The sequence below is a fragment of the Erinaceus europaeus genome, chromosome 16, assembly GCF_950295315.1.
Source record: "Erinaceus europaeus chromosome 16, mEriEur2.1, whole genome shotgun sequence".
NCBI classification, from domain to species: Eukaryota; Metazoa; Chordata; class Mammalia; order Eulipotyphla; family Erinaceidae; genus Erinaceus; species Erinaceus europaeus.
Window position 1 is genome coordinate 3,511,331 of NC_080177.1, and position 23,259 is coordinate 3,534,589.

The 23,259-nt window shown below is 49.2% G+C and overlaps 1 protein-coding gene across 2 annotated transcripts in view; it reads left to right on the forward strand.

Annotated features, from left to right (window-relative positions):
• Window positions 1–23,259, forward strand: part of DPP8 (dipeptidyl peptidase 8) — a 46,150-nt gene that overhangs the window by 8,948 nt on the left and 13,943 nt on the right. For both annotated transcript variants that reach the window (XM_060174300.1, XM_060174302.1), the window contains exons 4-13: window positions 3,746–3,858; window positions 6,895–7,068; window positions 8,579–8,747; window positions 11,264–11,374; window positions 13,320–13,448; window positions 14,757–14,818; window positions 15,287–15,387; window positions 17,654–17,831; window positions 19,191–19,350; window positions 20,812–20,891. In XM_060174300.1, coding sequence (XP_060030283.1) covers window positions 3,746–3,858; window positions 6,895–7,068; window positions 8,579–8,747; window positions 11,264–11,374; window positions 13,320–13,448; window positions 14,757–14,818; window positions 15,287–15,387; window positions 17,654–17,831; window positions 19,191–19,350; window positions 20,812–20,891 — 1,277 coding nt within the window. The remainder of the gene's footprint in view (window positions 1–3,745; window positions 3,859–6,894; window positions 7,069–8,578; window positions 8,748–11,263; window positions 11,375–13,319; window positions 13,449–14,756; window positions 14,819–15,286; window positions 15,388–17,653; window positions 17,832–19,190; window positions 19,351–20,811; window positions 20,892–23,259) is intronic.

Below are 23,259 nucleotides of genomic sequence, written 5' to 3' on the forward strand. Positions count from 1 at the left end.
GCCCGCGACCCTGTGCCCGCGACCCTCTGCCCGCGACCCTCTGCCCGCGACCCTGTGCCCGCGACCCTGTGCCCGCGACCCTCTGCCCGCGACCCTGTGCCCGCGACCCTGTGCCCGCGACCCTCTGCCCGCGACCCTCTGCCCGCGACCCTGTGCCCGCGACCCTCTGCCCGGGACCCTGTGCCCGCGACCCTCTGCCCGCGACCCTGTGCCCGCGACCCTGTGCCCGCGACCCTGTGCCCGCGACCCTCTGCCCGGGACCCTCTGCCCGCGACCCTGTGCCCGCGACCCTCTGCCTGCGACCCTCTGCCCGCGACCCTCTGCCCGCGACCCTCTGCCCGCGACCCTGTGCCCGCGACCCTCTGCCCGCGACCCTCTGCCCGCGACCCTCTGCCCGGGACCCTCTGCCCGGGACCCTCTGCCCGGGACCCTCTGCTCGCCACCCCTTTATTTATAAATCGACACCCTTGAAATTAAAGACGTCAGAGTGGTCCTGGAGGTGACGCAGTGGATAAAGCACTGGACTCTTCAAGCATGAGATCCCGAGTTCAATACTAGCAACACATGTATCAGAGTGATATCGGGTTCTTTTTTCTTCCGTCTCTCTCCTTCCATCTTTCTTATTTGTAAAGAAATAAACATCTTTTTTAAAAGGTCAGATATCCTGCCTTCCTAAAGCCAGTTCAAAACCTCCCTCTCCGGGAATGGTAAGGTTAGGAGCTGAAGCAGTGAGAGCGTTAGTCTGCCCCCACTCTCAGTAGCTCCTGTTTTTATCTACTTAGTGAGCGTGTGAGCCACAGTGAGCTCCCCCCCGGCTCCTGTGGTGCTGCGGACCGAGCTGGAGCCCTCAGGCGTGCAGGTGCTGAACTTCAGCTCTGAGCCAGCGCTGGTCCCTGGTGTTCTGATGCAGCGTCCAGGGCCTCAGGCACTCGCACCACTGCCAAGCGGCCGCCTCCGCCCACTCTTTCTTCCTCTTAATCTTTTAAACTATTTCTGTTAGAGGACAGAAAATTGAGAGGGAAAGGGAGTGCAGACGGGTTGAGAGACAGAGATACCTGCAGCCCTGCTTCACCACTTGTGAAGCTTTCGCCCTTCAGGTGGGGACCAGGGTCCTTGCGCACTAGAATGTGTGTTCTAACAAAGTGTGCTATGGCCTGTCCTCCTTCCCCTCCCCTCTCATCTCCTCTGAGAGAGAGGACAGAAAGAGACACCACGTCACCACTTCCTCACCCGTGGACCTTCCCCAGTAGCACCCACGGCGCTCCCTTGTGGTGCCAGGGCTTGAGCCCAGAGCCCCATGCCAGTGGGGAGTGTGCCCTCCCGGGTAAGCCTTTTCCCAGCCCGCTTTCATGACCCCTAAACCAGTCAGGACAGCTTGAGCTTTGGTCTCTTCTTCCTGAGTCCACTAACCAGTGTGTTTTGGTGTGTGTCTGTGTCTTTTATTTACTTATTTTTCCCTTTTGTTTCCCTTGTTTATCGTCTTGTTGTTATTGCTGTCATTGTTGGATAGGACAGAGAGAAATGGAGACGGGAGGGGAAGACAGAGAGGGGGAGAGAAAGACAGACACCTGCAGACCTGCTTCACCGCCTGTGAAGTGACTCCCCAGCAGGTGGGGAGTTGGGGGCTCGAACCGGGATCCTTACGCTGGCCCATGTGCGCTTAACCCGCTATGCTACCACCTGGCTCCCGTGTGTGTCTGTGTCTTTACAGACCTATTTTGTGTGGAACTCTGAGCTCGCTGGGTCTGGGTTTCTCTCTCCTTCCTTGGTTTGGGGAAGCTCTTGGCTATTCCTTTGAGAAGAGAGGGTAAAACATCAAGTCTCCCCCAGTGTGGTAGAAGTCAGACGGAAACCGTGTTTCCTGCGAGGAAGAGCAGCCCCCCCCCGCCCTCCCCCCATGGGCTGTCGCACTTTCTGTAGGATTCTGGGACGGGACGGGAGGGGACGGGAGGAGAGGCCGGAGCCTCACGATTACACGTGCTGTGCCAGGTATTGAAGTCAGGACCCCTGCTGCTGCTGCTGCTTTTAAAAATAATTTATTTATTTATTGGCTAGAGATAGCCAGAAATAGAGAGGGAAGGGGGAGACAGGGAGAGAGACAAAAAGACACCCGCTCCCTGCTTCACCACTCACGAAGCTTTCCTCCTGCAGGTGGGGACTAGGGGCTCAAAACTGGGTCCTTGTGCACTGTAACGTGCGCTCAATTCAGGTGTGAGAGAGATGGAGAGAGGAGGGGGAGACAGGGCGAGAGAAAGACAGACACCTGCAGACCTGCTTCACCGCCTGTGAAGTGACCCCCCCTGCAGGTGGGGAGCTCGAACCGGGATCCTTAGGCCAGTTCGTGCGCTTTGTGTCACCTGCGCTTAACCCACTGTGCCACAGCCTGGCTCCCAAGCCAATTTTTATTAATTTATTTTTGGATAGAGACAGAGAGGAATTGATAGGGGAGGGAGAGAGGAAAAAAGAGAGGGAGAGAGGAACCTGCAGCAACGACAGTGATAACAATGACAATAATAACAATAACAACAATAATAACAATGACAGCAATAACAACGACAATAATAACAACAGAGATGACGACAGCTATAACAATGACAATAATGACAATAACAACAACAATAACAGTGAGAAACAACAAGGGCAACAAAAGGGAGAAAAACTTAAAAAATAATAATAAAAATGTAAAAAATTGGCTTGCTGGGTGGGGGGGAGATAGCATAATGGTTATGCAAACAGATTGTCATGCCTGAGGCTCTGGAGTCCCAGATTCAATCCTCCCCATCCCACCATAAGCCAGAGCTGATCAGTGCTCTGGTTAAAAAAAAAAAAAATTGGCTTGGCCAACAAGATAGCTCATGGGGGTACACAGTGCGGACCACTGAGCTGGAGAAAGTTCTGGTGCGGCTCTCATGGTCTCTGCCTCTGTCTCTAGCTATTAAAAAATGGCTGTTGGGAGTCGGTGGTAGCACAGCGGGTTAAGTGCAGGTGGCACAAAGTGCAAGGACTGGTGTGAGGATCCTGGTTCGAGCCCCCGGCTCCCCACCTGCAGGGGAGTCGCTTCACAGGCGTTGAAGCAGGTCTGCAGGTGTCTATCTTTCTCTCCCCCTCTCTGTCTTCCCCTCCTCTCTCCATTTCTCTGTCCTATCCGACAACAATAATAACTACAACAATAAAAAAAAAAAAAAACAAGGGCACCCACAACGACCCTGGGTCCATGTTCCCAGAGGGATAGAGAATGGGAAAGCTAGTGGGGTGGGGACGGGATACAGAGATTGGGTGGCGGGAACTGTGTGGAGTTGTACCCCCCCCATCCTATGATTTTGTTAATGTCTTTCTTTCTTTCTTTTTTTTTAAATATTTTATTTTATTTATTTATTCCCTTTTGTTGCCATTGTTGTTTTATTGTTGTAGTTATTATTGTTGTTGTCATCGTTGTTGGATAGGACAGAGAGAAATGGAGAGAGGAGGGGAAGACAGAGAGGGGGAGAGAAAGATAGACACCTGCAGACCTGCTTCACCGCCTGGGAAGTGACTCCCCTGCAGGTGGGGAGCCAGGGTTCGAACCGGGGTCCTTATGCCCGTCCTTGTGCTTTGCACCACCTGCGCTTAACCCGCTGCGCTACAGCCCGACTCCCTAATGTCTCCTTTCTTAAAAAAAAAAAAAAAACAAGCGCAACAAAAGGGAATAAATAAATAAGTAAATAAATCAATCAGTCTTTTTTTGATTGGCTCTTTTTTCTTACAGCGATGTCTGGTGAGAACAGAGAAAACACGTTGTTTTACTCTGAAGTTCCCAAGACCATCAACAGAGCAGCAGCCTTAATGCTTTCTTGGAAGCCTCTTCTGGATCTTTTTCAGGTAGGATTAAAAATGACTGTCTTTCATTATGTCTCCAATTCTGCATTCATTTCATAGTAGAAATTCAGCATAGCAGAAGCAGATGTGACTCCAAAGGCATGAGAACATCTTTGCCGGTGCTAAGCTGCGTGTCGTCACTGCACCTGAGACTAAGGCACACTGCCACTCGGTGCTCTCACTGTGAGCCGGGGCGGCCGGAGCAGTCCTCCGTCACCCAGCCCCCCGTGTGGGCAGGCCTCCCTCCTCCTCACTCTTCCTTGCTAAACCTTTTCTCCTCCTCCTCCAAATGTGTGTGCTTCTCACAGTTTGGGGAAGGAATTCCACATAAAGGAAGTAATATTTATGTCCAGAAAGGTTTTATGTCTTGAAATTGAGTTTGTATTTTTATACTTCATAATAGCATTAGCTTAACAGTCAAGTAAGGTACTGTGTTTGGTCTTTTTAGTTCCACCTAGTATAATTTAATTTACATCAAATCAAAGCTTAATATTTAAATAATTTTTTTTACACCAAAGCTGTGTGTCTGCTTTGTTCCACACTTTCAGTATTCTTTCTTCTTCTTCTCCTCCTCCTCCTCTTCCTCCTCCTCCTCCTTCTTCTTCTCCTTCTTCTTCATCTTCTTTTTTTATTAGAGCACTGCTCAGCTCTGGCTTATGGTGGCTTATGATGGCTTATGGTGGTGCAAGGGATTGAACCTGGGACTTTGGAGCCCCAGGCACTGTATAACCATTATGCTATCTACCCTCTGCCCCAGTGGACTTTTCTCTCCCATTCAGTCACAGACAGAAACAGAAGGATACACAGACTGAGGGGAGAGAGCCCCACTGCCCCACTTGGCAAGCTTCTCCCCTTGAGCCTGGTGTTCAGGGTTATCACTGGGGCTAGGTGCCCGCAGGAGAAATCCACCCTTCCCACTGGCCACTTCTTCCCTTTAATTATTTTTTCAGTATTTTATTTTATTTTAATGATTGAGTGAGGGAGAGGGAGAGGGGGAGATGCAGACAGACACCAGAGTCCTGCTCAGTTCTGGCTTACGGTGATGTGGGGACTGAACCTGGGACCTCAGAGCCTCAGAACCTCAGGCAGGAGAGTCTTTTTGCACAACCATTTTGCTGTCTCCTCAGCCTTCCTTTTTTTTTTTTAATTTCTTTTATTTGATAGGATGAAGAGAATTTGAGAGGGGAGAGGGAGAGAACACCTACCTACAGCACGGCTTCACTGCTTACAAAGCTTCCCGCTTGCTAGGGGTTGGGAGTTTGAGCCTGGATCCTTGTGTGTGGCAGCGTGTGCGCCACGCACAGCCCTGAGCTAGATTTGAAGCTGGCTCCTCACACGCGGGTGGGTGTGCACAACGCAGTGAGCCGTCTGTCTCCCAGCCCTCATTGCTCAGTGTTTATCTCAAGAGATCATATCGGAGTCAAGATGGCAGTGTGAGTGTGGTCACCTCTTTGGTTCCCATTTGGTACTTTTGAGTATTTTTTTTTTAACATTTATTTTATTATTTATTTATTCCCTTTTGTTGCCCTTGTTTTTTTTTTTATTGTTGTAGTTATTGTTGTTGTCATTGTTGGCTAAGACAGAGAGAAATGGAGAGAGGAAGGGAAGACAGAGCAGGGGAGAGAAAGATAGACACCTGCAGACCTGCTTCACCGCCTGTGAAGCGACTCCCCTGCAGGTGGGGAGCCGGGGTTTGAACCGGGATCCTTATGCTGGTCCTTGTGCTTTGTGCCACCTGCGCTTAACCCGCTGCGCTACAGCCCGACTCCCTTTTGAGTATTTTCTTATTTAATAGTATAGTCAGGCTACCTGAACTAAAATGTGGTATTTTCTCAAAAACATTTAAAAAAACAAATGGGGGGCAGTTGAATGGTGTTACCTAGTAGGGCGCTCACAGTAACAGTGTGAGGACTGGGCTCAGGTGCCCAGCCCTCCCTGCAGTGGGGACGCTTCACAGGTGGTAGAGCAGTGCCACAGGCTTCTCCCCTTCTGTTTGTCTCCCCTTCATTCTCATTTATTCATTTTGATAGGACAGAGAGAAATTGATGGGAGAGAGATGGAGAGAGACACCCACAGCCCTGCTTTACCGTTCAGGAAGCTTTCTTTGTGCAGGGGAAAGAATATTTGCCGTGTTGTTCAACCCCCCCCCCCCCCCCGTGTTCACTGTTAGACGTCAGATGGAGAAGCTGGATCAGGACCCCCACACACACACACACACACACACACACACAACTTTGTAGCTCCCGGCAATCCCAGGTACGGGGCGGATACTGTGTGCCATGTTCGTAGCAGCACTGTTCACACTGGCGGAGAGCGGGTGGCAACCCAAGTGGCCCGACTGTGGTGTGTACACAGAACTGAGTGCTGCTTGGACTTCAGAAGGAAAGACTTGAAAAAAGAAGCAAAGGGCAGAGGGTGGGAAGACAGCGTAATGGTTCTGCAAACAGACTCTCATGCCTGAGGCTCCAAAGTCCCAGACTCGGTCCCCTGCACCACCATCAGCCAGAGCTGAACAGCGCTCTGGTTAAAAAAAAGAAGCAGAAGGAAGAACTTTGCCACACATGCTCTATCATCGACCAGCCGGAGGGCATGTCAAGTGAAATAAGCCAGCTGCACACGAGAACTGCTGTATATTCCATGTAGGTGGTCGCCTCCAGTACTGGCTCGGGACGCGACAAGCACTGTGCCCTCCGAGGCCCTGCCCGCAAAGCCACCGGCAGGCCCGGTTCCCCTCGGGTTCTGCAGTGCATGTGCGCGAATGTTCGGGCTTTCACTGAGCAGACAGAGGGAAGACGGTAGCCCCGGGTCGTGTGCTTTGTGTTTGTCTTGAATGAGGCCGATCACCTTTGCACTGCAGCGCGTGGCCACTCGTGCTTCTGTTTCTCGGCCTGACTCCTTGGAGGGCGAGTTCTCGAGTTCCCCTGCGGCCGTTGCTGGCAGAGTCTGGAGTTCCCCTGAGTGTAGATGCTGGGCTGTCTGGGCCAAAATCCGAAGGCGAGCCTTTGAAGACTGATCTCGGTCCTCTCTTCTCTGTTGTAGGCGACGCTGGACTACGGGATGTATTCTCGCGAGGAAGAGCTACTGCGGGAGAGGAAGCGCATCGGGACGGTCGGGATCGCCTCCTATGATTACCACCAAGGGAGCGGGACGTTTCTGTTCCAGGCCGGCAGTGGCATCTACCACATCAAGGACGGGGGCCCGCAGGGCTTTACTGTGAGTGGGAGCCCTGCCCTGGGCTCGTCCTCAAGGTCCCAAAGGCTCATTTGTGCCCATACGGTCCCAGACCTGCCAAAGAGAGGCATCGATTCCAGCCTGAGTGTTGGTCGTCTGTCCAGTGGTGGTAATAGGGACTGAACTCAGGACCTCAGGCTTGAGAGTCCAGCTCTGTGTTCACTGCACTAGCTCCTGGGCTGCACTTCCAGGCACTTTAATGTCCTGCTAACACATATTAACTGCTCTGCTGAAAATCTTGGACAGTAAGATTTAGGGACTGCTGTTGCCTTTATTTCCGTGACTATTAACTACCTTTAGCTTTTTTTTGCCTCCAGAGTTGTTGGTGGGGCTTGGTGCCCTCACTACAAATCCACTGCTCCTGGTGGTCATTTTTTTCCCCACATTTTTGTTGCCCTTGTTATTGTTATTGTTGTTGTTGCATAGGACAGAGAGAAATGGAGAGAGGAGGGGAAGACAGAGAGGGGGAGAGAAAGAGAGACACCTGCAGACCTGCTTCACCGCTTGTAAAGCGACCCCCCTGCAGGTGGGGAGCCGGGGCTCAAACCAGGATTCTTAACGCCAGTCCTTGCGCTTTGCACTATGTGCACTTAACCAGGTGCGCTACTGCCCGACTCACTCATTTTAAAAAAATATTATTTCTATATTTATTATTGGATAGAGACAGAAATTGGGGGGGGGAGTCGGGCTTTAGCGCAGCGGGTTAAGCGCAGGTGGCGCAAAGCACAAGGACCGGCATAAGGATCCCGGTTCGAACCCCGGCTCCCCATCTGCAGGGGAGTCGCTTCCCAGGCGGTGAAGCAGGTCTGCAGGTGTCTATCTTTCTCTCCTCCTCTCTGTCTTCCCCTCCTCTCTCCATTTCTCTCTGTCCTATCCAACAACGACAACAACAATAATAACTACAACAATAAAACAAGGGCAACAAAAGGGAATAAATAAATAAAATAAATATTTAAAAAAAAAAAGAAATTGAGAGGGGGGAAGATAGGGAGAGAGAGACAGACACCTGCAGACCTGCGTCACTACTTGTGAAGCAACCCCCCTGTAGGTGGGGAGCCGGGGGCTTAAACTGGGATCCTTGCTCTGGCCCTTGCACTTCATGCCATGTGCTACTGCCGGTCCCCCCTCTTTTATTTTAAGATTTACTTATTTTATTTAATGAGAGACACACCGGAGCGCTGATCAGCTCTGACTTAGGATGTTTCCCATGACTGAACCTGGGGCCTCTGGGCCTCAGGCAGGAAAGTCTGGTACTCAGCCACTGTACTCTCTCCCGGTCCGCTTTTTCATCCGTGGTCAAGTGGTAAAGGAATGAGTTCTCCTCACGAGGCAGTGCCTGTGAAGGTGGGTTATTCTGGGCAGCGCCGGGAGAGCTGGTCCTGTACCTGGGAGCCGTGGTCCCTGCTCACTCGCCTGTGTGCTGGCTGGCGAGCTGGCCCGCGCTCTGCTCCTTGGCCGGGTATCTGCCTTCATCTGCTGTTTCCTTTGCCAGCAACAACCCTTACGGCCCAATCTAGTGGAGACTAGTTGTCCCAACATTCGGATGGATCCCAAATTGTGCCCCGCCGACCCAGACTGGATTGCCTTCATACACAGCAACGACATCTGGGTGTCCAACATCGTGACCAGAGAGGAGAGGAGGCTCACCTACGCGCATAACGGTAACGCCAGGCCCTTCCCGTCTCCGCGCTTGACGCGCTCGCCTCAGTCTGAATTTCCTTGTGTTTGCGCTTTGGAGATGGGAGTGGGCTAGGTGACTTATATCCTAAATTCGGTTCCTTGGTAAAGAAGGTGCAGTGGGTAGCTGGTGTACCCCACCCGTCCCAGGCGCTTTGCTGTGGCGCTCATTTCCATACAGCGAGCCCTACAGTGTCACCTCGGACGTGACTCTCCTCGCAGCCCTGCAGGACTTCCAGCGTCTCTCTACCCAGGCTGCTCTAAAAAGTCATCTTCTTGGGAAACTGTTTCTCCCCTTTTTGGAGAGCCGAGCTTTTCTCGCACCGTATACATCATAAATATGCAAGAGCATTGAAGTGACTCTGGTAATTCTGAGTACTACTATCTGCTAAGTTCCTTCCCCACCCACCCTTTTCCGGGTACAAGGTGCCAGGCGTCACAACCTGTGCCTCGTTCACATGCAGCATGTGCTAAGCACTCACTACTCTGAAGCACAGAGAAGAGGTGGGTTTTTAAAAAATATTTATTTATTCCCTTTTGTTGTCCTTGTTGTTTTATTGGTGTAGTTATTATTGCTATCGATGCCATCATTATTGTTGGATAGGACAGAGAGAAATGGAGAGGGGAGGACGCTTATGAAGCGACTCCCCTACAGGTGGGGAGCCAGGGGCTCGAACTGGGATCTTGGAGCTGGTCCTTGCGCTTTGAACCACCTGCACTTAACCCTCTGTGCTACCGCCTGACTCCCAAGAGGTGGATTTTTTAAAAAGCAGACATGGGACATGGTCTTTTGGTTGTTTTCAAGATTAAGCTCCTGTGTGATGAAGGATGATTACTCTTAACAGGGTTGATTTACTAGGGAATCTCCATTTTTAAATATTTGTATTTATTAATGAGAAGGGATAGGAGTAGAGAGAGCAAGAACCAGACATCACTCTGGTACATGTGTTACTGGGGATCGAACTCAGGACCTCATGCTTGAGAGTCCAACCCTTTATCCATTGTGCCACTTCCTAGACCACCCAGAGAATCTTTAGTAAACTTTTTAGAATACTAACATTGATAGTAAACAGTGCTTCATTATTAGAATAGTGTTGGAAGAGAAGCTTTTACCTAAACAGATTACATTGATAGACTTAGGAATTGAGAAATCTTCCCTAACCAAGCAGTCAGCAAATTGACATCAAGTGTGACTTATGTCATATGGCCTGAAATTAGATCGAGGGTAGGAAGGGGCCGAGGGTAGGGTAAATTAGGAATTCTTAGTTTCTCAGGCCTCCATTTAAGTCAGGGGATTCCAGTGGCTAAGGCTGGCAGCCACCCAGTGTGTGTTGGAAACCCCAGCTGTTTTCCTGTTCCCCAGTAAATGCCAAGCACTCACTGCAGACTGACTCCTGCACTTGACACTGGCACTGTGAAACTTGGATGTTACTGGGGAGGTGCCGTATAGGTCAGTTGTTAGCAATGAGGACATCTTGTTCTATCTTTAAATCATTTTGTTGGAGGTTAATGGTTTCCAGTCCCGTTGCTGACACGGGTACGATTCCTCATCTCCCCATGCAGGTGTCCGTGTCTGCAAAACACTTTCACCCCAGTGAGGCTCTTCCTCCTCCACCCTGCACCAGGACCTCAACCCCCTCCCTGCCCTCCTTCCCCAGAGTCCTTTGCTTTGGCACCACACGTAGAAACTGCCGCGTCCTCTTGCTGATGCGTATGCTGTCTGCTCATTCGCAAACTCCAGTTGCTGAGCTGTAAAGGGCGGAAGTTCTCGATCCCTAACAACCTGTAGCCCAGTCTGATTGCCTCCGCCCCTGCCCGAGGCATGACGTTGTTCTGAATGTTAACATATCCGCACACGCTGGTCACTCCCAGTCGGTTTCTGTGGGCCATGAGCATGATGTCTCCTCACGGAGCCCTGACAGCCAGCAGCACCTTAGGCAGGGAGCAGCGGCTGTGTGCGTGGCTGTGCCTCCTGTTTGTTTTCAGGGCTTAGTAGAGCAGTTGAAGATAGGATCTAGAGCCAGGCAGTCTGGGTTTGAGTCCCGGCTCTGCTCTTGACTGGCTCTGCTCCGGTGTCTGAGTTATCTGCCTCTTCTGTGTTCGTATCTGTGAAAGGTCAGTCAGCACCACGTCACCTTCTGAAGCTGGAAGCAGTGAGCTTTGTGATGTGTCAGGACAGCCTCTGGAACTGTGTTTTGTAGGATTTGCTTAGCTAGAAAGGCAGAGCAAGCATCTTTAATACTGGACTTGAATATTTGAATTTAATTTATTTTAGTGAGAGAGAGAGAGAGAGAGAGACACCGAGAAACCAGAGCCATGCTCAGCTCTGGCTGATAGTGGTGCTGGGGATTGAACCTGAGTGCTTTGCCTTATAGTTCATTGACTCCAGAGTTCACGACTGTACTGCCAGCTTTTGTCAGAATAAATCGACTTTGTCTGCTTTGTGCCCAGAAAAGGCAGAGAAGTCTCTGTGATGACTGTGTCCTTTCTGTCTGTCTAGAGCTGGTCAACATGGAGGAGGACCCCAGATCTGCTGGAGTGGCGACCTTTGTTCTTCAGGAAGAATTTGATAGATATTCCGGCTACTGGTGGTGTCCACAAGCTGAAACAAGTAAGAGGATTCAAAAGAGCAAGCCGAGTTCAGTGTTAGGAGAGGCAGCTGCAAGTTACTGATGGACATAGACCCTTACTGGTTTTTTCAAATTGATGATTTAATAGTGGCTGACAAGATTCTAAGATTACAGGGTATAGCTCTATACTGTGCCCACCACCAAAGTTCTAAGAGCACCTAGTCTTTTTTAAAATATTTGTTTATGAGGGAGAGAACCAGAGTCCTGCTCAGCTCTGGCTGGTGGTGGTGCTGGGAATTGCATCTGGGGCCTCAGAGCCTCAGGCAGGAGAGTTTTGCAGAACTGTGATGTTGTTTCCCCAGCTCTACATAGACTACCTTTTTAAATAAAAGAAAAACGGGGACCAGGCAGTGGTGCACTTGGTTAAGCGGTCACATTACAGTGCGCGAGGACCCAGGTAAAGCCCGTGGTCCCCTCTTGCAGAGGAAAAGCTTCACAAGTGGTGAAGCAGGGCTGCAGATGTCTCTGTCTCTCTCCCTCTCTCTCTCTCCCCCTCCCCTCTCAATTTCTGTCTCTATCCAATAAAAAATAAATAAAAATCTATATAAATAAAAGTTAAAAGAAATATATACTTAATGGGGATTGGGCAGAGAACCAGAGTATCGCCTGTGATGCTAAGCATTGAACTTAGGACCTCGTGTTTGGGAATCCAATGCTTTATCCGCTGCACCACCTCCTGGGCCACCAAAGGACACTTTGTAAGCTATGCAAGAACCTAAGTCTATTTTAAACACCTGTTTCTCCTCTTTTAAATTTGTGTATAAATAAGTGATCCTCCCACCCCCTTTTCTGTTTTTTCTTTTTTTATTGCCACCAGGGTTGTCACTGGGGCTAGGAGCCTGCATGACAAATCCACAACTCCTGGAGGCCTTATTTCTCCTTTTTCTTCTTTTTATTATTTATTATTTATATTATTTACTATATTATTTATATTATTATTTCTTCTTTTTATTATTGATCATGGATAGAGACAGAAATTGAGAGCGGGGGGGCGAGTTAGGGGGAGAGAGAGGCAGACAGACAAACAGATGGACGGACTTGCAGACCTGCTTCACTGTTTGTGAGGCTTCCCCCTGCAGGTAGGGACCAAGGACTTGAACCTGGGTCTTTGTGCGTGGTGGTGTGTCTGGTTAACGACACGACCTGGCTCCATTTTTCTTTCTTCTTTTTTGTTGGCCGAGACAGAAATTGAGAAAGAAGCGCCTGCAGCGCTGCTTCCTCCCGCAGGTGGGACCCAGGGCTCAAACCCGGGCCTTTACGTGTTAACGGGCGCGCTCTTCGGGGTGCCCCGCCACTTGGCCCTCCTTTTCACTTTATTTACTTTTCCTCTTGCCACTGAGGCTATTTGCGGGGCTTGGTGCCTGCATAGCTCCGGTGTCCTGGTAGCCATTTTTTCTTTCCTTTTCCCTCTCCCCTTTCATTTTGCTAGAGAGAGAGAGAGAGGGAGAGAGGGAGGGAGAGAGAGGGGGAAGGGGAGACTGGCAGCACTGCTCCACCACTTCTGTCCCCTGCAGCTGGGCCGGGGCCTGTGAATCCTGGTGCTTGAGCATGGTGGTAGTGTATGCTTACCTGCTGAGCCACCACCTGGCCCCAATTGTTTCTTCGACTTTGGTTGTGCAAAATGAGTTGCCTTGAACCAGTACAGGTGATCTGCCAGTTCCAGAAGCAGTGGATCTGTAGTGTGGCACCCAGCCCCAGTGATAACCCTGGTGACTATTTTAAAGAAGTGACTTAGCAGTAACTTGGGTTGCCACTACAAAAACTTGGGATTTTTTTTCTTCCTTGAAAGACAATATACTTTGTAAATAAACAGTTTTTCACTCTGGGAAATAAGTGCTAAAGGTAATGACTGTTTTTTTTTTATTACTTTTTGGAGTAATTCTTTTGATTTCTACATTAATTTTCAACTTCTGGATTTCTTTGAAGCTCCTAGTGGCAACAAAATTCTTCGAATTCTGTATGAAGAGAATGATGAGTCTGAAGTGGAGGTCATCCACGTCACGTCGCCCATGCTGGAGACAAGGAGGGCAGATTCATTTCGCTATCCGAAAACCGGTAATATAGCCAAAGGGGGTGTGCGGCTGCATGGAGTTGCCCGCTTTAAAGACTTAACACAACAGGTGGATAAGTAGTTGTCTCTGCTAGAAAATAAGAGTTTTAAGAATTATTTCCTGCCTGGGGCTCTCAAGTCCCAGGTTCAGTCCCCCACACTGCCATAAGCCAGAGCTGAGCAGTGCTCTGGTTAAAAAAAAAAAAAAGAATTATTTCCTGGGGGCCAGGTGGTGTGGCTCACCTGGTTAAGTGCACAAGGACCCAGCTTCAAGCCCCTGTCCCCACATGCAGAGGGAAGGCTTCATGAGTGGTGAAGCAGAGCTGCAGGTGTCTCTCTATCTCTTTTTTAAAAAATTTTTTTTATATTTATTTATTTATTCCCTTTTGTTGTCCTCGTTTTATTGTTGTAGTTATTATTGATGTCATTGTTGTTGGATAGGACAGAGAGAAATGGGGAAAGGAGGGGAAGACAGAGGGGGAGAGAAAGAGAGACACCTGCAGATCTGCTTCACCACCTGTGAAACGACTCCCCTGCAGGTGGGGAGCCGGGGGCTTGAACCGGGATCCTTATGTCGATTCTTGCACTTTGCGCCACGTGCACTGTGCTAACCCGCTGTGCTACCGCCTGACTCCCTCTCTATCTCTTTCTATCTCCTACTCCCCTCTCAATTTCTCTCTATCTCTATCCAGTAATAAATAAGGAAATAAATAAAAAATTTTTAAAAAAAAGAATCATTTCCTTCCTGGGAGTCAGGTGGTAGCATTGTAGGTTAAGTGTAGATGGCGCAAAGTACAAGGACCAGAGTAAGGATCCCAGTTCGAGCCCCTGACTCCCCACCTGCAGGGGAGTCGCTTCATAGGCAGTAAAGCAAGTCTGCAGGTGTCTTTCTCTCCCCCCCACCCCCCGCCGTCTTCCCCTCCTCTCTCCATTTCTCTCCGTCCTATCCAACAACGACGATATCACATGAAGAACGTAAGAATATGAGACAGGAAGTGGGGTTCCAAGATTCGTCTGCAGTGAAGCCCTCGCTGTGTGGTAGTCAAATAGAGAGAATTGAAGAGATTAAGGGGAGATCGAGATGGAGAGAGACAGACAGACACCGTCAGTGCTCCTGAAGCTTCCACCCTGCAGGCGGGGCCCGGGGGCTTGAGCCTGGATCCTCGCACAGTTAATGTGTGCGCTCTGCTGAGTGGACCGCCACCGGCCTTTATAGCATCTTGACTTAAGCTGTGTGTAAGAGGCTTGATCTGGCCAGGTTAACTGAATAAGTTTGCATGTGTATCACCATTTACTTATATCTCTTTCTAAAGGTACAGCCAACCCTAAAGTCACCTTTAAGATGTCAGAAATGATGATTGATGCCGAAGGCAGGGTAAGTGTCAGCTGCTGACTTGACGCCTGGCGTCATTTCACTAACGTAGCTCATCTGGTAGATCTCAGATCCATGTTTTTACTTTTTGAACTTGTCAGTTTACAGAGATGTCTGTGGATCTTGATTTCAGTCTGAACTGGTTAAAAGTCAGTCAGGAGAATCAGTACGAGTGACTCGCTTTCTGTGGCTCTGGTTGTATCCCCTGTGCCTCAGTGTCGCAGCCTGGGGGTGGCAGAGGAAAGTCTGATTCTCCGGCCTGAGGTCCTGAGTCTGTCCTTGGCATCACCAGGGCTGGACTGATGCTCTGGTTCCCTTCCCCTTTCTCCGTTTCTCTTAATAAATCTTGAAAAAACAAGGACTACCCACGTGTCCTGCTGGTAAAGACGGTGACTTAAGTAGCTTAGAAGTGACCTTTTCTCTGTTGACCAGAGTCTTCTGTAACTAGACTCCTTTTTCCTTCCGTACCAGATTCTAGATGTCATAGACAAGGAACTCATTCAGCCCTTCGAGGTTCTGTTCGAAGGAGTTGAGTACATTGCCAGAGCTGGCTGGACTCCAGAGGGAAAATAGTGCGTATGTTAAACTGTCGCTTCTTTACAGCTAACGGAGGGTCTAGACGCGTGTGTCTGTGGGAGCTGCTTTCACATGTCCACGTGCAGTGTAGTTACTTCCTTGCCCAGAGTTTCCCTGAGCTCACATGGACTTGTGGGTTTGTGACTCTAATTTAAAAGCTCATAGCTTCAGTGCTATCTGGTTAAGTTGTATGACTCATATATTTCTTTGATTGTATAGTTATTGTTTTTAGTATCTTATTTATTTGATAGAGACAGAGAAGTCAAGAGGGAAGAGGGCGGGATAGTGGGAGAGAGAGGGGTCTGGGCGGAGGTGCACCTGGTTGAGTGCACACATTACCACGTGCAAGTCCACACTCCCCACCTGCAACGGGGGGCTTCACGAGCGGTGAAGCAGGTCTGCAGGTGTCTTTCTCCTTTCTCCCTCTCATTTTCTCTCTGTCCTAGCCAGTAAAATAGAAAAGAGGAAGAAGAGGTAGAGAGAGAGAGAGAGAGAGAGGCCTGCAGCCCTGCTTCACCGCTCATGAAGCTTCCCCTGCAGGTGGGGACTGGGGGCTGAAATCCAGACCCACTGTGACGTGTGCTCAACCCGGTGTGCCACCAGTCTGCTTCCTGTATAATTATTTAAAAATTTTTTTATTGCCATTAACATTGCTGAAGTGTTACCACTTCCAATGGATTTTTTTTTCAGATGAAAATTGAGGGGTGGGGGAGAGAGAGAGAGAGAGAGAGGGAGAGAGAGAGAGAGAGAGACCATAGCCCTGAAGCTTCCTCTGGTGAGATGGGTTGGGTTGAAAATATTTTTTCTTGAGCTGAATAGAGACAGAAACCAGAGCACTGTTCTAACCCTATGTGTTTGTAGGAATCGAACCTGGGACCTCACGCTGACAGGACCAGAGCTTTCCTCTCTGAGCCATTCTGGCCACTGTCATGTCACTTAAGCAGAAGTGTCATGTGAAGGCAGGGCACACACACTTCCTGCTTGCTGTGAGGAACAGGGATTCCATGGGGAGGGTTTGCTGACTTGAAAACAGAAACTGCTTCAGGCCTATCTTTGGCTTTAGGAATTTCAAGAGAGCCACATCTTTTCGCGGTCCTGGAGGGACAATGACTACGCTCTGGACTTGTAGGCGGGGCCCTAGTTCAATTCCTAGCGCTGCCTGAGCCAGCGTGTTGCTTTGACCTCAAAATCTGTATATATCATAAAATGAATGCAATACTTGTTTTTAAATAAAAAACAAAGACTTTTTTTCTTTTTTGCCACCAAGATTATTGGGGCTCAGCACCCGCACTTGTGACCCCACTGCTCTTGGGGGCCATTTCTTTCTCTGCAGAAAAAGAGAGAAGGGGTGGAAACTAGGGGCCGGAGGAGACAGACGTCTGCAGTGCTTCTCCACCGCACATGAAACTTCCCCTGCAGGAGTGGACTGGGGCCTGGAGCCTGGGTTTCCCGCATGGTAGTGGTGCGCCAGCACCTGGTTGGTCTTTTTTTATAAATCCCTGTTGAAGTGCTACTTAATAAGCATTGGAGTTAGGGAGTCGGGCGGTAGCACAGCGGGTTACGCGCACGTGGTGCAAAGCACAAGGACCAGTGGAAGGATCCCAGTTCGAGCCCCCGGCTCCCCACCTGCAGGGGAGTCACTTCACAGGTGGTGAAGCAGGTCTGCAGGTGTCTGTCTTTCTCTCCCCCCCTCTGTCTTCCCCTCCTCTCTCCATTTCTCTGTCCTATGCAACAATGACTACAACAATAAAACAAGGGCAATGAAAGGGAATAAATAAGTAAAATAAATTTTTAAAAATGAGTAAATAAGTGTGGAGTTGTTCAACTAGCCATTTAGAAATGATACTTGTGGGAGTCGGGCAGTAGTGCAGCGGATTAAGTGCAAGGACCGGCGGAAGGATCCCGCTTCGAGCCCCCGGCTCCCCACCTGCAGGGGAGTCGCTTCACAGGCGGTGAAGCAGGTCTGCAGGTGTCTGTCTTTCTCTCCCCCTCTCTGTCTTCCCCTCCTCTCTCCATTTCTCTCTGTCCTATCCAACAATAGCAACAACAGTAGTAACTGTAATAATAAAAAGGAACAACAAGGGCAACAAAAGGGAGTAAATAAGTAAATATTTTACAAGAAAGAAATGATACTTATAACAGTAAAGCAATTCTTGCCTTGTCAATTGATGGGTGGCGTCAGGCGAGAGCGAGACCGTGGGACTATTCCTTTCCTGAGTGCTGACTTAGTTCCTGACGCTTCTCTTCTGTTTGTTTACTTAGTGCTTGGTCCATTCTGCTAGATCGCTCCCAAACCCGTCTACAGATAGTGTTGATCTCGCCTGAATTATTTATCCCAGTAGAAGACGATGCCATGGAAAGACAGAGGCTCATCGAGTCAGTGCCTGACTCTGTGACGCCACTGATCATCTACGAAGAGACGACGGACATCTGGATAAACGTAGGCCTTCCTCCCTGCACTGGGTCCAACAGCTCTCGGGATTCTAACGCGAATCAGGCCTTAGAGCAGAGGGCCTCAGTTATTCCAGTAGCCGTGCATGGGACTTGCTTAGTTTGAGCACTTGATTGGAATGGTGGCTCCTGAGGAGGGTGACTTGCCTTGTTTCTGGACAAACAAGACACTGGCCACAGAATCCCTCCTGTCTAGAAAAGGCTTTTTCTTAAGTCGGCAGATGGCACTGACATATAGCCAGCCGCCTGGCATTGAATTTTGCATGTTTGTTTGTATTTTGCCTCCAGGGTTATTGCTGGGGCTCAGTGCCTGTACTAGGAAGCCACTGTTCCTGGTGGCCATAGTTTTCTTTCTTTTTTTTTTTTTTATTGGATAGGAGAGAAATTGAGAGCAGGGGGGAGAGAGAGAGAGAGAGAGAGAGAGAGAAATATACAGACCTGCAGACCTGCTTCACCACTTGTGAGGCAACCCCCCTGCAGGTGGGAAGCCGGGGGCTCAAACCAGGACCCTTGAGCATGTCTTTGTGCTTCTTCTGTGCACTTAACCCGGTCTGCCACCACCTGACCCCTATCTTTTTTTAAATATTTTTATTTATTATTGGATAGAGACAGAAATTGAGAGGGGAGGGGGCAATATAGAGGGAGAGAGACAGAGACCTGCAACCCTGTTTCACCACTTTTGAAGCTTTCCCCCTGCAGGTGGGGACCAGGGACTTGAACCTGCATCCTTGACCACTGTAATGTGAGCCCTTAATCAAGTGCACCACTGCCTGGCCCCCTGCATTTTTGTTTTTGTCTTTGATTTCCCCAGAGCCCTACTCAGCTCTAGCTGATGGTGGTGCTGGGGATGGAACCTGGGACTTTGGGTGACTCAAGCATAGAAGTCTTTTTGCAGAACCATTATGCTGTCTCCCAAGCCCAAATTTCATGTTTTCTATTTTAGCAGAAAAGCTCTAAAACGGTACATGTCCAGTCACTATCTGGCTGAATATCACATTATATGATCCATCCAGAACAGGTAGACATCTGTTTTCCTATCAGCCACTATAACACATCTCTTTGGAAAAAAGAAAAGGTTTTTTCTGTAATATGATTTGTGCCACGCTCCAGAGGTTACAGAGGTGGTGAAGAAGAGGCTCTGTGGTCATAGTTTTCTTCTCCATTGGGAACATTCGTTTCTCTGTGGATGAAGTCTTTGCTTGTGTAAAATAAATCTGAAAGGCCACGCAGAGGTGATCACTGCCCTAGCACTGTCAGCTATTGACATACAGAAGACATACAGCCAGTAACTCCCGTTCCGGCTTGACTGGGTTTCTTATCAGGTGAATCAAGCTGTTTGTTTTCACAGATCCACGACATCTTTCATGTCTTCCCCCAAAGTCATGAAGATGAAATTGAGTTTATTTTTGCTTCTGAGTGCAAAACCGGTTTCCGTCATCTGTATAAAATCACGTCTGTCTTAAAGGAGAGCAAGTATAAACGGTCCAGCGGTGGTCTGCCAGCCCCAAGTAAGAAATCCTTTTTATTTAAAAAACTTAATGTTGGACAGGAGCTTGGTATCCGAAGGTGATTGAAGGCCTCCTTTGAGTCAATACTTTTAGTTCATCCAGTGTAATTTATCAGTTCAATTAAGATGCATGTTGAGAAGGGGACCTAGTTGTGCCTGGGTAATAAAGTGTTGATGGTGATTCAGGCACAGAGGCTATGTGTACTTCTACCTTGCTTACTGCTATCATGACGGTAATCTTCGATTCCTTTAAAGTGAGGGGTGTAGAAAGGCATTTCTTACTCTCAAGCTCTGACTAGGTATTTCTGCATGGCAGGCTTTCTATACTGCCTGCACTGTCACTAACCAGGCTGGTGTAACTTTGTGGCTCCATGTGAAATCTGGCACCAGCTAAAGTTAATTTCTTTCTAAAAAGTGAGGTAGCCTAATGGTTATACAAGGAGACTTTCATGTCTGAGGCCTCAAAGTGCTGAGTTCAGTACCCTGCCCGACCATAAGCCAGAGCTGAGCAGTGCTCTGGGAAGAACAGAAAAATAAAATTTAAAAAAAGTCATGAAATGTTTCATCTGGGAACGAGAAAAGCGCTATCTGTTACCTCCCAAAGCCACAGCCGGCAGCCATGCGGTCCGGAGAAATGGTTTCCGTTTTTAACCTCTTTGGGCCGCTGAGAGAGCCTCAGACCCAAAGAGAATCTCCAAAGACTAATGAGGACGTCGGCGTTTCCTGGGGGAGGCTCACTCTTTGGAGAAGGGAACAGTCGTATTAACCTTCTTCTTCTGCGGCTTTTAGTATTGTGCTCCCTTCACCGGATCGCCACTGCCCGGCCCTGGCGGCTCTAAAGCCGAAGCCGTGCCTTGTTAGCCCGTCGGGCTCTGTCTGACAGAGTTGGAGGAACGCTGGTGCTTCTGAGGCCTTTTGTCATTGCCACAGGAACTGATCAGAGCAGGCCACAGCACCGTGCTAGAGGCTCTGTTTGCAAGGATGAGAGCCCCCGCCCCGGGTTTGAGCCTTGTCGCCTCACTCACATTATGTGGGTCATTCTGTCTTCAGTCAGAATATTGTGAAGACACAGCTTAGAATTTCTTATCGAAGTCTTTTCAAAGATGTGAGAGCGAGAGAGACTGGGGTGCCACTCCAGCACAGGTGGCACTGGGGCCAGACTGGGAGCCTCAGCTGTGCCTGCCCTGTGCTCGGCCAGCTGGGTGTCCCCCGGCCACCGACTGCACACTTGTGGATGCTGCGGTCCCCGAGTGGCCGTCAGGAACACTCAGCGGCAGGTGCTGTGTTCTCGAGGTCGCACGGCCACCACTCTGTCTGCTTCCAGCACGTTTGCAGTAGACACAGCTCGAGTTGTTCAGAGCACCTTTCCGGAAGGGAATAAAGAGAGTTTAGAATACTTTTTTGTTGATTTCTTAGGATATTCCTGTGCGAAATGCTCAGTCCTAACTGCATTGGTCTCTAGGTGACTTCAAGTGTCCCATCAAAGAGGAGATAACCATCACCAGCGGCGAATGGGAAGTGCTGGGCCGCCACGGATCGAACGTAGGTCCCCTACCCTCCTGTCACGTTTGATCCGTGTCCGCAGCGCAAAACTGGACCTCACTGTCCGGAAACACTGAGAATCTTAATTCTCAGAGGGGGCAGGGGGAAAAAAACGATCTTAATTCTCGATCTCAGCCATTTAATTAACTAATGCTTGTATTTAGTATTTATTATGAGAAAGAGCCCTGCTCAGCCCTGGCTGATGGTGGTGCTGGGGATTGAACCTGGGACCTCACAGCCGCAGGCAAGGAGAAGCCTTTTGCTGTGTCTCCCAGCCCTTTATTTTAGTCATTACTGGCGTTTTACCACTCTGAGTTGACATGTTCAAATTAAAAAAAAAGATACTGAAAAGAGAGACACACGAAAAGTGTGTGCAGTGAGGTGGGGTCTTGTTCACAGGGCACCAGAGGCCCGCTGTCCATGGGGGGGCATTTCCCAGCTGTGGTCTGGTGCCCCAAGTGGCCGCCATTCTCAAGGTCTTTTTTCAATATTTATTTTATTTATTCCCTTTTGTTGCCCTTGTTGTTTTATTGTATTGTTGTAGTTATTATTGATGTTGTCATTGTTAGATAGGACAGAGAGAAATGGAGAGAGGAGGGGAAGACAGAGGGGGAAAGAAAGACAGACACCTGCAGACCTGCTTCACTGCCTGTGAAGAGACTCCCCTGCAGGTGGGGAGCCGGGGGCTCGAACCGGGATCCTTACGCCGGTGGGTACGCTTTGCGCCACGTGCGTTTAACCCACTGCGCTACCGCCTGACTCCCTAACCCCATGCTTATTAAGCCCCAGGTTCAATCACCAGCACCACCATAAGCCACAGCTAAGCAGTGCTCTGGTGTGTATCCCCCACTCCAAACCCTCTCTCTCCCTGCACCTCTCTCATTAAAATAAACTTTTTTGGGAGTCGGGTGGTAGCGCAGCGGGTTAAATGCAGGTGGTGCAAAGCGCAAGGACTAGCATAAGGATCCTGGTTCAATCCCCCGGCTCCCCACCTGCAGGAGAGTAACTTCACAGGCGGTGAAGCAGGTCTGCAGGTGTCTATCTTTCTCTCCCCCCTCTGTCTTCCCCTCCTCTCTCCATTTCTCTCTGTCGTATCCAACAACAACGACAAGGGCAAAAAAAAAAAAAAAAAAAAAAGGAATAAATAAATATTAGGAAAAAAAAAGAATGTTTTAAAAAAATTTTTTAAATTAACTTTTAAAAGTCTTTTTGGGGGATTTGGGCGGTAGCACATCGGATTATGTGCAGGTGGTGCTAACCTCAAGGACTGGCTTCCTGGTTCGAGCCCCCGGCTCCCCACCTGCAGGGGAGTCACTTCACCAGCGTTGAAGCAGGTCTGCAGGTGTCTTTCACTCCCCCTCTCTGTCTTCCCTTCCTCCCTCCATTTCTCTCTGTCGTATCCAACAACGACAATAATAACTACAACAATAAAAACAACAAAGGCAACAAAAGGGAGTAAATAAATTTTTTTTTTTTTAAGTCTATGTGGGAGTCGGGCGGTAGCACAGTGAGTTAAGCACAGGTGGTGCAAAGCTCAAGGACCAGCATAAGGATCCCCATTGGAGCCGTCGGCTCCCCACCTGCAGGGAAGTCGCTTCACAGGCGGTGAAGCAGGTCTGCAGGTGTCTGTCTTTCTCTCCCCCTCTCTGTCTTCCCCTCCTCTCTCCATTTCTCTCTGTCCTAGCCAACAACAGTGACATCAGTAACAACAATAATATCTACAACAATAAACAAGGGCAACAAAAAAGGGAATAAATAAATATTTTTTTAAAGTCTGTATGTTTTTAAAAAATTGTTTTTCAATCTCTTTACAGACTACTCGTATTTCTACATTAGAAATAGCCTTCACTACTGTGGTGGTGATTTCCCCCCCCCTCGTTTATCTCGCCAGTTTGCAAAGCATTGGGTATTCAGCAGAACGTAGCTTGACGGGGCAGTAGGAGGTCCTCTCTGCTCCCACTCTCTGTGAGCTCCTTTCCAAGTCACTCTGTCAAGGGCAGACTCACTGCTAACCTTCTGCCGGGTGAGCATGGCTGAAGCTTCGGGAATGTCTCCTTGCAGCCATGGCACGCGGGTCTGCTTCGCCTCCGCTGCGGCTCTTTCTTCACATGCTGAAACACTTAATGGCGAAGAAGCTTCCTGGGGAAAATACAACATTTTAAGATACTTGGGAGTGGGGGGGGCAGACAGCACAATGGTTATGCAAATAGACTCTCATGTCTGAGGCTCTGTCAAGTCCCAGGTTCAATTCCCCGTACCACCATAAGCCAGAGAGCTGAGCAGTGCTCTGGTAAAAAAAAATACAGGGAGTCGGGCAGTAGCACAGAGGATTAAGCGCACATGGCACAAAGTGCGAGGACCAGCTTAA